We start from the raw sequence: 15,107 nt of genomic DNA, 5'->3' as shown, positions 1-15,107 counted from the left end.
GAAGAAGAAGAAGAAGAAAAATGTTTTTTCTTAAATGTAACAATATTAGAAGAAAAATAAAAACAAAATGCAGCCTTTTACTTTTTTTATATATATTTTTTTCTTTATTTCAAAAGCACGCATTTTGAGTTTAATTTATTATTATTATTATTATTATTATTATTATTATTATTATTATTATTATTATTATTATTATTATTATTATTTTTAGTAGTAGTAGTAGTAGTGGTATTTTATTTAACCGCTTGTAATTAAATGGATCTTCTCTGCTGGGCTTTGTTGCATATTATTTCTCAATTCTCATGCATGAGTTTCTGCAAATTCCTGCAGAGCTCACTGCACTGACGTCATCCCACCAGAATAGCGAACAGAAAGCACGTTCATGGCTTTAATGGAGGCCTGTGCACGAGCCTCCATGAATACACGTGCAACGAGCGTGTATATTTAGCTCATTTGTGCACTCATTGTGTTATTGTTATTAACTACATGTGGTGTATATTGGTTTTAGATTAATTTTATATAATTTGATTGAAGACATTCATATTTCTTTTCCCTTAAAACAATTCTTATGATAACCTATGAATATAAACAAAATAGGTAAATCATCGCCTGATGTTGAACCTGCACAATGACCAAGTATGTTAAACTTTAGAATTTAAACCAACCTTCGTGACAAAATAATATTTTGCTAGTTGTGCAATGGTAAGAAGAATAAACCTAAAACCATGCAATGTATATAGTTATTACAGTTTAAAACAAACGTGTACATCTGAGTAATTATTATTATTATTATTATTATTATTATTATTATTATTATTATTATTATTATTATTATTATTATTATTATTATCCTTTTTTCCAGATATTTTCAGTTATCTGAATCAATGATCCTTATCTTACTACCATCATCAGGATTTCTATCCCATTGATAAACACTAGGTCAAAATGTATGGACACACATTTTTAAGAAAAATTGCTATGAAATGATTCCCTCCAAAATGTAATGGAATCTTCCATGAATTTAGGTCTTTATCTTTATCTTTGGTTAAAATTTAATCCAAACTTTTAACGTAAACCTGCTCACAAAAAATACAGAAATTTTAGTGAAAATACAACATTTTTGGCAAAGGTAAAAAAACCCCATAAAATAGGAATAAAATATACAAAATGCAACAAAAACACACAAAATGAACAGAAAACACACAAAACAATTAAAATACAAACATGACAGTAAATATTCATAAACACACAAAGCCTTTCCTGTGTTAATGCTTTGATTGGTCGTTATTCTAATGTTGACATGAACCACACAAAATGAACAATAAACACACAGCATGACAGAAAAATAAACAGAATGACTCCAGAAACACACAAAACTGCATCAAAAAATGCACAAAACAACAAAAACACATGATATGAAATCAACAGCAAAAAATCACAAAAGGATTTTAAAAAAAATGCACAAAACAAGAACAAAATCACAAAAAAGAATACAAAACAACAACAACAAAAAAATATAATCACAAAACAGCAACATCAAATGCACAAAATGACTCAAAAAATGCACAAACCAAGAAAAAAAGCCTAATACCTCCTAAACAGCAGCAAAAATACACAAAATGACACTAGATATGCACAAAAACAAAAATACTCAGACATGCAACACATTTCAGAAAATTACTCCAAAAAAGCACCAAACAAGAAAAAACACAAATATTTACTACAAAAAGGCACAAAACAGCAACAAAACACACAAAAATGACTAAAAAAAAAATATATATATATTGAAGTGACAAAAACAAAATGAAAATATACAAAATGAACATATAAAATGAAAATATACAGAAAACCAAACCAAACTCTTTATTTGTTCCTATATGTTACTGCTCTGATTGGTCATTATTATAAAACTGACATGAATGTTGATCATGTGACTCTCAGATCAGATACAATCACATGTTTGTGACCCTGCTATGATAAAAGTAGCCTCTGCAGCTCTACTTTATTCTCTATCTATATTTCTCAGATTCAGCGTCGTTAGATTCAGCGTTTGGAGGGAGTGTTTGTGCGTGACACGTCTGTAGTCACTCTGTTTTCCAGAGGAATTGTTTGGGTTGGGACTGGGTCGACTAATCACTCAGCTCAGTGATCAGTGGGCACATCCTGCTATTGTCCAGCTGAGTGTGTTTGATGGTGTCAGTCTGCAAGTTGTGTACAGAATAATATTATGTCTGTTTGGACGTGGCCCATTGAGGGGGAGGGAATTTGGGATAAAACCAACGGGCGACCATTGGTTCGAGTAGTGATATAAAAGTTTGGTCCATTCTTCTTTGTGCTTGTGTTGGTGTTAGACCGTTAAATCATTAAAATGCCCTAATTCTGGAGTTTTGAACAGGGAATTTTCAGAGTTTTGCAACGTGATTTCTGGGGTTTGAAACAATGAAGGTAGGACTAACTGATCATTGGAAGGACAGAACAGATAATATTCATGCAATGTAACATAAAAAATTAAATGTTTGTATGCATTATAGTTCTCTATCAAACGAAACCTGCGGGACATTTATCTCTTTCTGCATCTGACAGGTAATTTTCACACTTTTTCTCTCTCTGTTGAGTATTATAAATAATTTATCTGGTCTAATTGCCGCAAGCATTTGTATTTTGCAGTTTGTGTGGCAGATATGGCAGGGAGATGCAGTCTGTTTGGACGGCACCATGTTCACACTTTTGATGGGGTTTTGTATGAGTTTCCCGGGGACTGCAGCTACCTGTTAGCTGGAGACTGTAAGCATCGCTCCTTTACTCTCCTGGGTGAGTCACACGCACAGCACGGGAGAAAAAGTGAAGGAATGAGAGACTTCATCAGAAGGAACAGTGGAAATGTGTGCTCAGATGTAGACCAATGCCTATGTTGCTCATTTCCAAGCAACTTCATGATGTGATGATGGGTATGGAAGCCTGACAAAGTGACAGAGGTTTGAGCTCTGGTAGCCTTATTTAATTATTTGATCATTGGGTTTCCCTCAGATTCGACATGAGCAATTGTTGGTTCAGGGGCCACATGAGATAAGACCCAAACTTTTGGAAGTAGAGACTAAGACAAGACCAAGACTGAGACAATACCGATAAAAGACCATGACCAAGACAAGACCACGACCAAGACAAGACCCATACCAAGACCGAGACCCAGACAAGACCAAGACCAAGACCAAGACCAAGACCAAGACCAAGACCAAGACAAGACGAAGGTTTTTGGAAGTCAAGACAAAGACAAGAGCAAGACCAAGACCCAGACAAGACCAAGACCAAGACCAAGACCAAGACCAAGACTCAGACAAGACCAAGACCAAGACCAAGACCCAGACAAGACGAAGGTTTTTGGAAGTCGAGACAGAGACAAGACCAAGATAATAAAAATCAATTTCAAAAACCATGACAAGGTTTAACATTTGAAGGACATTCTCTCCTTAGTTTTAATTTCTTTTAAATAAATATACAGACAAGAAAAAGGCCGAACATGTAAATCTGAACTCTTAACAAATTGGTTTCCCTAAATTATTGGAAAAAAATAAACTCTTATGTATTAGAAAGCCACTGATAAGTCCAGAATTATTTTAAATATCTGAAAACAAAAGATGTCTATTAGTCAGGTGAATTTACAGTAAGTGTTCAGAGGTATTATTGACTGGAAACAAGATAATGCTCCCAGTTTTTGCAGGTGTCTGACACATGAGAAGGAAGAACAATCGGTGAGCTAATGGGAAACATTTTCATTGAAATGTCAACACTAATGAATCAGAAACAGTTTTACTGTCACATCAGCAGCGTGTGCCATCTGGAGGGTTACAGTCATCACGAGGCGGATTAATGCATAAACTGAAGATATTTATTCTTGAGTTTCACCAAGTTCTTTACATTAATAAAGTTGAAAAAAAGCAGAAATCAGTGCTGGTCTTGACGGAAAATCCTGAGTCCGGGTAGTCAGAAACCGAGACAAGAACAAGACCTTCAAAGAGATTTGTTTTTACTAAAGGAACTGTGATAAAGGCCTTAACAAAGACGACTAAGTAAATGTTGATGTTTCGATATTCAGGAGACTTCCTTCATGGCCAAAGATCTGGCATCACTCTGTTCTTGGGCGAAGCCTTCCAGCTCCGCATTTCAGTCGATGGGATCCTCTCACAAGAAGAAAAAATGTAATGACACATTAACCTTTAAACACATATATTTTTCTTGATAATAATCACCATTAGTAAGCTTTGTTCATTTTTTCTCTAGACTTCCTCTACCCTTTGCATCCCATGCTGTGTTTGTGGGAGTGGAGCTCGGCTTCTATAAGCTTTGGAGTGATGAGTTTGGTTTCACAGTAATCATCGATAACTCTGCCAACATCGCTTTGACACTGGGTGGACAGAACGCCAACCACACCTGTGGCCTGTGTGGGAACTTCAACGCTCTCACAGATGATGAATACACTGCTCAGGAAGGTACGTATACCCACACACAGACACTGTTACTGTGTTGGAAATGTCACACTAACGTACTATACACTACAAACTCAATAAGTGTATGCTGTCTACTTCAAAGATTCTCAATCTATTTTTATCCTTTTTCTGCAACTGTACCAAACTTATCATATTTTAACCTATTTTCATCACTTTTTCTTTCCATATTTTTGCTGTATTAATGCATTTTTGCTACATTACTCTCATTTCTGCTACTTCTCTATCAAATTTCAATGCCATTTTTGCACATTTTTTTCCACTTTCAAGACATTTTCAGCACTTATAAACCCTTTCCACCACTTTACCACCTAATGTCATATGTTGACCCATTATTGTCCCTTTTAACCTCTTTTCACAATATTTCATGTTTATTTTTGTTAATTTAACCACATTCACATTTTGTAATGCCAATTATTTGCCATTTTAAACTAACTGTTCCTACATTTTAAAATTCCATTACCCACAATTTGCAACTTATTAACCAATTTCTGTGGTTTTAGGTCACTTTTAACCACTTTTATTTCTGATTAAAACAAGTATTTACATTTTTAAGATGACTATAAACTTTGGCCCAAATAATAATAAACTTCCTGAATAACAGTGGATATTATTCAGACAGACATATACATGTGGTTATCACTGATTCATAAAACAATGGACCATCATTTTACTTTCACTTCAAAACAAGAGCCCTATTTACAGAAGTGTAAAAAAAAAAAAAAAAAAAAAAAACTAAGCGAAAACAAGACAAGATGCTTTTATTTTGAAAAGGGGATGTTTGGTTTTCAGCTTGAAGCTGGTCCAAGACCATTTTACATTCAGCTCCCAGTGCATCATGGGACGGTTGAGTATGACTAGTGTGCCCACTGTGCACACTTAAAAATGTCCCCATATAGTATACTGTACATCCGGGTATTTTTTACCTACACAATCTTTTCATACTATCCAGTGAACGCACTACACTCATTTAGACGTCACACTTAGTGTGAGTAGTACGTTAGTGTGACATTTACAACACAGCATGTTACTGGATTCAAAATGGGACAGGCTGTTGTTAGAGAGTGAAACCAAATCAGGGGGAGTTCTTTTTTCCTGGAATTAAGGAAATGATTTGAATCAGCAACAGGAAAAGTAGCAACTGAGTACAGGAAAAGATAAGGAGGTAAAAGAAAGCAGGAGACACAGTCATGGTATGTGATTAAAGAGAAGCCTTTTAAATGTGTTTTTTTCGCCTCTTTCATTTGTCTGTGCATGTTTTCAGGATTTCTAACAGACAACAGTTATGATTTTGCAAACTCGTGGGCTGTGAAAGGAGCCAATCAAGCGTGTCGTCGTATCTCTAGTCCCTCTCAGTCCTGTAACAGCACCAAAGAGACTTCAGTGGTAAGAGAACGACCAGTATCATATGGAAAACTCAAGGTGAAAAGGTTTGTTTTTGAAACAACAAATAAGCAACAAAGTCATTAAAAACATAGTAACACCATCAGTGTTGGGAACGTTACTTTAAAAAAGTAATTAGTTATAGTTACTCACTACTTGATCCAAAAAGTAACTGCGTTAGTAACTTAATTACTCTATAATAAAAGTAACTCATTACCAAGTAAAGTAACTATTTGTGTTACTGTTAAAAAAAAAAAGTTGCTATGTGTCAAAGAATTCACATTTTTTAGATGCATGTGTTGTTATGAGGTGCTTCATTAAATTTGAGTTGCTTACAACTGATGTCTACAGTCTTCACTCTTTGATATAATGAACACTTCACATGCACGTTCTTGTCTTTGACCACAATTCATTTAAAGTAGTGTTTGTATCGTCACCTTAAAAATTACACTTTTCATCAGACTCCACGCTCACCATCTCTGCTGATTCATCAAATCTGTCGCGTGTGTGTGTGACGCATGTGCTGGCACATAAGTAAAAACACTGGCTGTGATTGGCTACCATGAAACATGACGCCGCCTTAGCCAATCATAATCGCTCACCTTGTTTTTAACCCACCTCCTCACTACAGCTGAGTAAGAAGCCGGGGATGCTCTCGGATAACAGTTTATTCAATCACTGCATGTAACGCACCACATTTAACGTTCAGTAACGTTAACGGCATAAAAAGTAATTAGTTAGATTACCCCGTTACTAAAAAAAATACATAACGCCGTTATTTTAAACGCCGTTATTCCAAACACTGGACACAATACACCAACTCTTACCAACTATAACAGTTTATCAGCTGTTTCGTGAGGGATATCAGATTGTATGTATGAATCTCAATTATTCACATCTCTATTGAAAGTATTTTGATTCTTGAATTTGATGCGTCAGATGTTTGTGATGAGGTTTGAGTTGTGTATCTTTCTGGATTTACTCAGGTCAGCAGAGATTAAACAATGTATCTTAATAAAGACAACCAACAAGGAACAGCTGATTATTTTGAAATTGTTACATTTATAAAACTGTAACACATCTTAAAACTGCAGTATGTAGAATGGTGAGACAGGAATGGAATCAACCACAATTTCTCTTCCCTGTTTCATCCTGGTGAACGCACCAACTATGGAGCTCTATTGACAAATGCAGGGACTTTATTACATGTTATTGGAGAGTTTTCTCATGTTTTAGAGACTGACATGAGAGCTCCTATCACTTTGTAGTCACTGTCCTGTCCTTAACGTGAGCCCCTCCCTGTCCCAATACGCTCACAGACAGCCGCAGTGATCCCAGCTGCAGGTCAGAGCAGACCCGCGTCAATTCATACCCACACTGGAAATTAGCTGTACATGATCTCTCTACCTTGGATCACCCAAAAAAAGAGAAAATGTAGAACATGTGTTCATATTAAATATAATGTTTTCAAAAATTAATGTTTTTCTGATGCAATGTTTTTTATATGTTTTATGTTACTAGTGAAAAACTAATAAACAATAAATGATTAGACACAGAGCCAAGTCACAATGGCCTCATGTAAAGGATTTTCAATATTCGCGAGTGGTGAAATGACCCAAAGTTGTTGTCCAAAATAAAAATGAAGAAGTTGCATGAAGAATAATTGTTTTATATCCCAAAAAAGAGTAACCTTTAAACTATGAATTAAAACAAAGATCAAATTTTCTCTTACATTCCCACATGCATTAATGAGCCAATGACACTAATCATTAATGATATGAACAGTCTATGTACATATCTCAAAGCTGATCAAATTACAGGGAGCTGAGGCATATGCTAAGTTGTTTACTGAAGGCCCAAACATGTTCCAGACCCAAACCCACACTAACTTTTTTGTCCCCCAGATAGGATGTATAGCAGATATTTTTGCATATTGTGAGAGAGTAGGTGGAGCTCTATTAGTATATCAATTTTCAGTTTCTTATGTGATGTAGTTCCTGAGATATTGGAAGCTGAAAATGGAAGAAAAATAAGGAGGTGCAAAAAATTAGCACATACCCCCCTTACTAAATTCTCTTAAAAAGTGTTAGTCCGATCAAACTAAGAATTTACAGTGTAACTATTAAATAATCACGTAACAATTGGTAAAAAAAAAAAAAAAACATTTTTAGAAACCAAACTGCCTGGGCCATTTATCAAAATGACATGGAATGACCCAGTTTTGAATAGTTGTCATTTTAACTCAATATTGACCAAGAAATAATCAGCAAACATATAAGTGTTTATTTTGTTCTTTAGATTTCTTTTACGTTAGAGCTGAAAAATACGATCCTGACTGTGTTTTGGTGGTGTGTAGATTTTGTCTGGCTGCAGCGTGCTGCAGACATCCACAGTTTTCCTCCACTGTGCCCACCTGGTTTCTCCCGAGGCCTTCCTGAAACTATGTGAGCTGGAGTCCTGCGGATGTGAACAGAGCACCGGGGAGGACTGTTACTGCCCCGTCCTGCAGGAGTACGCTCGGACATGCCACGCACAAGGGATCACACTTCATGGGTGGCTGGAGGAGAGCCAGTGCTGTGAGTCACATCAGTACTCGGGCTCAACAAGGAGTTAGCAAAAAATAACACTCCTTAGAGTTGGCTGGAAATTAAAAAATGCCTTGAATATGTGTGGGGCTCACTGGCGTCTGTCAAAAATAGAAGGTCTGTGTATCTGTTGTGGAGGGCAACAGAATGACAGTCGTTAGGTAGCCGTTATGCATCAGGTAAAAATTGGGGGTAAGAAACCACCAAAACATCACAAACCACCATTCTCAGCCAATAGCTAAATTCAACTTTAATAGCCTGGTTTCAACCCATACAGGGCAGTCACTCTGACATTTTTACAACAAAACACACCAAATTGAAATAGTTTGACTAAAATGTCAAGAGTTAGACAAGAATAAATCAATGACATGGCTTTATATCAAATACATTTGTTTTCAGAAGAAAAGCGGGGTTTTTACTCTTTGCCATGGTGATATGTGATGATTAGACTGTTTTTTGTGTGTGCAGTCCCCAAGTGTCCAATAGGAATGCAGTACAACGAGTGCACAAAGTCGTGCTCGACAACCTGCCACAGTCTCAACATTCAGGAAGTCTGCAAAGAAGAGTGTGTGGATGGGTGCACGTGCCCTGGTACGTCCTTCAGCGTCTTATTACAAACATTCTCTCCGTCCTACTGTTTTATTGACTTCATGTGGCATTTTAGTCGGTAAAGTCTTGGACGGAGTTCGCTGCGTGGAAGTGTCTCAGTGTTCCTGTGTGCACATGGGGCGTCACTTCCCTCCAGGAGCTGAAATCTCCCAAGACTGCAACACCTGGTGAGAGCAACCTCATGTATTTACAGTGAAACCAGGACATGCTGATGATGTTTCTGAGCTAATGCCTCCTGTCTGCTGCAGTGTGTGCCGACACGGATCATGGGAATGTTCCAATGAAGGCTGTCCTGGTAGGAGACGTCCAATGTACAGTGTACATTTTAGGACATCCTCAGGTCTCAGAGTATGGGATCAGGTATCAGGAAAACCTCTGTCAAATGAAACGCTGTCAAATGAAACGGCTTCAGGCCTCAAAATAAAAGTCATCAGACTCAACGGCCTCAGTCCGTAAAACGCAACATGGCGTTTAATTTGAAGGAACCAGCGGTACATATGAAGAATTAAGATGAAAAGCCGTTCTTTCCTTTTATTTTTTAAAGTTAAGATATATTAAAGTATTGTTTGATTAGTTTGATAGTGAAAGAAACATAGGTCAGGATCTCTGAATCAGGGTTAGAGTAACTGCAGTCATCAGCCAAGCCGCCGAGGGGGCGTGCATCAACTGTTTAGCACCGGAGCACAGCTGATAGGACTGTGACGAGAGGATGAATACCCGACCGAAGCCTGACAGGACCCAACGGCACGGGACGAGTCGGGTTCGGACAGATATTTAGAACTGGTGTTCGGGTTTGGTCACATCGTGTCGTTTGCATGCAGCGTTCTTCCTTTCCTGCTGAAGCTCAGTAGACAATAGCCCTGAAGAATGTAGCTTCAGCTGTAACAGTGAAAACAGGATCCGTGAGGATGGAGAAGAGGAGGACAATTATAAAGGATCACACCATTTGCTTGTTACCTGTACGCTGATCTGATGTTGACATTAACAATTGTTTGTTATTGGTGCTGATCACTAAAACAAATGTAAAATATGTCATTTATTTGAGAAAAAAAATCAGGTTTTCACCATTCCGTCAGACATGTACAAGAAAATGCGGCCCTGATGATATGTTGTTGCAATTACTATTCCAACAACACATCATCAGTAGGGTAAAACTAACCTGTCTCACGACGGTCTAAACCCAGCTCACGTTCCCTATTAGTGGGTGAACAATCCAACGCTTGGTGAATTCTGCTTCACAATGATAGGAAGAGCCGACATCAAAGGATCAAAAAGCGTCGTCGCTATGAACGCTTGGCCGCCACAAGCCATTTATCCTAAGCCGCCGAGAACGCGCACGTCTGCAGAACTGCGTGGGAAATTTGTACTCAGAACCAGTGACGTGCCGTGACCACTAGGGTTGGGTAGGCACGTTACAAATCGAGACCACCAATGACAATTTCATACGTTTCTGCTGTCAAGTGTTAATTCAATTCAAATACATTTTATTTGTATAAAGCAATTTCCTACAAAGTCATCTCAATGCGCTCATCAAAATATAAAATTCATAATAAGAAAGAAAAAACCCAACAAGATCCACATGAACAAGCATTTAGCCATCTAACAAAATCAACATCATAAATACCATTAAAGAAACATAAACAATTATTTTATATAGCTTCCATACTCTCCCAACAAGATATATCTCATGACACGGCAGCGCATCCGAAAACAGAAAATGACAACAACAACTCAGAACAGCCTCAGTGAGGAACATCCACAAAGCCAATCCTTCCCTTTGTTTCATTCACTGTAGAAAGTACCAACAATTTTCTGACCTTACCTTTGCTGAAGCTCTGGTAACTCAGGTGTTGGTCTCCATCTTTTAAAAGCTGTCGTTTTTCCTCAAAAAAAAGTTTCTCTACCATCTCTGGCGCTGTCATCCTGCCTGTAGTGTTATCCCGCCCACTAGCTAGAGAGCGTAGCAGCAGTGGTCATGTGGCATCTATTCACTAATGTACTGTGAACTTAGGTATAGCATTTAGCATAGCGCAGTTACGTCCAAAAGCAGCTCTCTATGCTGCCTTTGGACGTAATAGGGAGAAATGTGTGTGAGGTCATTCGTTTTGGTTTTGAGTGCTTCATCACCCATTAGCATTAAAAGACCTAAAATTAATGAATGTTTATTTTTTCACAAATCCTGCCCTATTCTCCTTTCAATGAAACCTTTAAAAATAAATAAAAAAACAATAGCTTTCAACTTACTCTCGTATCCAAAGCAGCACATATCGATGTCGTGTATTTCTGGTTTCTTCAAAATACGTCATGTCGTGTTTCACGTGCTGAGGCCGTTGAGTCTGATGACTTTTATTTTGAAGCCTGAAGCCGTGTCATTTGACTGCATTTCATTTGACGGAGGTTTTGCTGAGACATGAGTCCGTTCGACCTGATTGAGAACTGAGGTTTTCCTGATACCTGATACCTCACTCTGAGACCTGGGGATGTCCTACACTATACACTATACCAATGGCCTCGCCTGAGAAAGAACAATCTACCCTTGAAGCGTTTTCATTGTGCTGGTTGTATTTATAGGTGAGTGTTTGGTAGTTGGTCAATCGCACTACAAGACTTTTGACAACAAGTTCTTCACCTTCACGGGACAGTGTCAGTATCTGCTCACAGAGGACTGCACTCACAAAGAGTTTTCTGTCATCATCGAGAATGTGCAGGTAAGAAGATATGATTTTTTGCATGAGCAATAATCAATAATCCATTGTTCTGTCCCTTATTTGTGTTTGGACTTGTTGACCTCTTACTCTCACCTTAGTGCGCAGATGATCTGGGAGCAGTGTGCACACGCTCTGTGACTCTTAGTCTGCCCTCGCTGGAAAACCTGATGGTGAAGCTGAAGCATGGAGGGCTTGTATCCGTCAACGGCATGGACATCCAGATGCCGATGCATCATGGTACAACTTGAACAAAGAATTAATTCAACCTGTGCACAAGTCCTTAACTCATTCACTGTCAGCCATTTTCAGAGCAGATAACTCCATATTGCCAGGCGTTTTAGATGATTTTCACACAGAATATGTTTCCCTATGACAATCTGAAAGATTAGACTCTCTACTTTCATCAGAATGTTTTTTTTTTTTGTTCTACCATAATCAGCAGTTGAATAGAGGCAAATTGCCAGTCATTCTCCCCACACACAACTTCCTCCTTCTGTGTCACTGAGTTAATGTTCCACTTTGCAGGTCGTCTGCAGATCCAGAGATCCGTCCACTCCTCTGTGCGTCTAAGGTTCGGCGGTGATTTCCACCTGGACTGGGACGGCCGAGGTCGTGTGCTATTAAAGGTTGACTTAAATAATTTTATTCCAGCATCAATTATGTGAAATTATGAGCTGATGATTGCACCATGTCCCATTGATGTCCTCAGCTTGGACCACGCTGGACAGGACGGACATGTGGACTGTGTGGGAACTACAACGGTAACCAAGGTGACGACTTTATGACTGGTTCTGGACTGGTCGAATCGGGACCTCAAGCCTTTGGCCAAGCCTGGAGAATTAATGAGGAATGTGGATTCTCTCACAAACATGAAGTGGATCCGTGTGCCACCAACCCCAAAAGAGGTTTGTGCAAAGAAAAACTTTCTCACGTAACAAGCAGAACAAACGGAACGCCAATCTTTGTTTTTGTTCCAGTGCGTTTTGCAGAAGAAGCGTGTGCTGTGTTGATGTCCAACGTGTTCAGTCCGTGTCATGTTCTGGTGAACCCAAGCCCCTTCCAGCGGTTCTGTCGGTATGATGTGTGTGCGTGTGAGGACGGCGAGGGCTGCCTGTGTTCTGCTCTGTCTGCGTACGCAGCCGCCTGTGCTGCTAGAGGAGTGCTGCTCAACTGGAGGTCGTCCTCCCTCTGTGGTAACCCTGAACCCTCAGATTCACTAAGCAGGAAGCACACAAACTGTTGATTTCCTCTGTAGACAATAGGATACCAAGCATCAGGTTTTACTCTTTCATTGAGCTCCATCTTTTAAAAAACTTTCTTCATCTCTGCATATTTACTCTTTAGGGTCATTAGAATTACTGGAGCCTATTCCACCTCTCTCAGGGCAAATCCATTCTATGGCCAGACTTGAATCCACAATTTACCCTAACCCTAAACAATGTCTCACCACAAATCTCTAACTGATGACTACCACAGAATAATTTGCCCATTTTTGGTTCCTGGCACTTTGCCTGAATCTGACTACGTTTGAAAGGCTTCAAGCTAACGTCATGAGTCGAGACAGAACTCTGACTTTTGCAAATGTATGCAGACTTAAAGGATGAAAAGTTGAGGCACTGTTAACACAACAACGTTTTGCACAAGTAAGAGTAGAGCGTTAATCAGACCTACAAAGTTAGACTTGACCCGTAGCAGACAGAATACGACCTGAACCAGAATAAAACCTTAATCCTGAACACATTGTTGCCTGACACTATTCACATCTGTGCGTTCACATGTAGAATGATGTGGTGAGTTTCTTTACTCACTCAACTTTATTTACTAGCCACTCATTCTGCATCCAACTATAAACATGAGAAACAGCTTCATGTGATGCTACAGATGCTACGTAGAGGTTTACTGCTGCTGTAAAGCATGTGCTAACATTGCTGTAACACACACTCTACACATATGTGACACACACAGCTACACAACGGGTCAAGAATGAGTCATTTATGCATTTTTCAACATAATTTATTCATGTACCAGAGGACAGCCTCCATTCGCCTCCTCAGCAAACATTTGTGAGTCTTTCTCGCTCTAATCCAAACACATCCCCAGACCGTTCAACCAGAGTCTGTGTTAAAAAGATGAATTATGCCCAACCTCGGGTTCAGGCAAATATCCAAAGCTCTAAGTAGAGAGCAGCTCTGTGATTGTGGTCAGATTCTGATGCAGGCATGAAATATATCTCCACTGATCCGGTCCACAGAAAGTACCAGTTCCCTGTTTACACAGAGATGGAGAGAGAAGCGTTTTCAAAAAACTCCACTTTGGAGCCTGTTTCCTAATTGCTCCGATTTCAGGCACCAAAACGTTGTGTCATTGGTTTAAAACGTTTCTTACTTTTGATTTGGCGTCTCTGCTTTACACCGACTCAAATGAGTATCGAAAACTAACGTTGCCAACTAACCCTTCACGTTTATGCTTTGGTCAGAGATGGTGTGTCCTGAAGGACAGGTGTACGAGGCCTGTGGAAGCATGTGTGACCGAAGCTGTCATTCTCTGTCTGGAGCTGAGGCTGGCTGTGAGGCAGAGCGGGTGTGTGAAGAGGGCTGTTTCTGTCCAGCCGGGAAGTATCTGAGCGTGTCCGGAGACTGCGTGAGTGCCGACACATGCTCGTGTTGGCACGACGGACAGCTTTACCAGCCCAACGACGTATACGCAGATCACAACAGCATCTGGTGAGACTTTGATAGTGTGTGAAACAATCTGGAAATGTTTTCTACTGACACAGTTTCTGTCTGTAGCTACTGTGAGAAAGGTTCTATGCACTGCAGCTCGACTGAATCCACTTCACTGCTCTCTGACCTTTTCTACGACGACGACGATCTGCTGCCATCCAGAGGTGAGGCCTCAATGCTCAAAGTATTTCCTTTGTGTAAAGTTCTATTTAATACACATACCGTCAGAACCCAAAAACATCTACTACAAGGTATAGTCTTTAAATCAGTCCACAGTTAGGAATGCTGAGAAAATCACACAGGTTGATCATTGTTTGTTTCAATGAACGCGCTGCACTCCTATGCATTCCGTGGGTGCGGAAGGAGATTAAAGACCACACATTCATCACTGCAATGACCAATCAGCACTTGCAAAGCTGCAGAACATGAAGTTGTCAACATCTTTCGTCAGTGAATGGAAAGCTGAGTAATTATTAGTCGATGTATCCTTGATATCAAGGATGTCAAAAACACAAGCTAGTTCACAAGTGAACTATTTTTTCATAATGCCAAATTACTGTATCTGTACTTAAAGAAAGTACATTATTTAATACTAAT

The 15,107-nt window shown here is 39.0% G+C and overlaps 1 protein-coding gene across 2 annotated transcripts in view; it reads left to right on the top strand.

The window, feature by feature from the left end:
* Window positions 1-2,318: 2,318 nt before the first annotated feature.
* The window catches only part of vwf (von Willebrand factor), a 51,799-nt gene continuing 39,010 nt past the window's right edge, over window positions 2,319-15,107 (top strand). For both annotated transcript variants that reach the window (XM_028450717.1, XM_028450718.1), the window contains exons 1-17: window positions 2,319-2,445; window positions 2,532-2,583; window positions 2,668-2,811; window positions 4,094-4,196; window positions 4,279-4,487; window positions 5,767-5,888; window positions 8,242-8,461; window positions 8,939-9,061; window positions 9,135-9,246; window positions 9,328-9,374; window positions 11,651-11,787; window positions 11,886-12,024; window positions 12,313-12,413; window positions 12,497-12,692; window positions 12,765-12,980; window positions 14,264-14,510; window positions 14,577-14,674. In XM_028450717.1, the coding sequence (XP_028306518.1) occupies window positions 2,440-2,445; window positions 2,532-2,583; window positions 2,668-2,811; window positions 4,094-4,196; window positions 4,279-4,487; window positions 5,767-5,888; window positions 8,242-8,461; window positions 8,939-9,061; window positions 9,135-9,246; window positions 9,328-9,374; window positions 11,651-11,787; window positions 11,886-12,024; window positions 12,313-12,413; window positions 12,497-12,692; window positions 12,765-12,980; window positions 14,264-14,510; window positions 14,577-14,674 (2,272 nt within the window). In that variant the 5' untranslated portion in view covers window positions 2,319-2,439. The remainder of the gene's footprint in view (window positions 2,446-2,531; window positions 2,584-2,667; window positions 2,812-4,093; window positions 4,197-4,278; window positions 4,488-5,766; window positions 5,889-8,241; window positions 8,462-8,938; window positions 9,062-9,134; window positions 9,247-9,327; window positions 9,375-11,650; window positions 11,788-11,885; window positions 12,025-12,312; window positions 12,414-12,496; window positions 12,693-12,764; window positions 12,981-14,263; window positions 14,511-14,576; window positions 14,675-15,107) is intronic.

This window comes from Gouania willdenowi, chromosome 6, assembly GCF_900634775.1.
Source record: "Gouania willdenowi chromosome 6, fGouWil2.1, whole genome shotgun sequence".
NCBI lineage: Eukaryota > Metazoa > Chordata > Actinopteri > Blenniiformes > Gobiesocidae > Gouania > Gouania willdenowi.
Note: the sequence above shows the minus strand (reverse complement) of the source record. Positions and strands in the feature narration are given on the sequence as shown.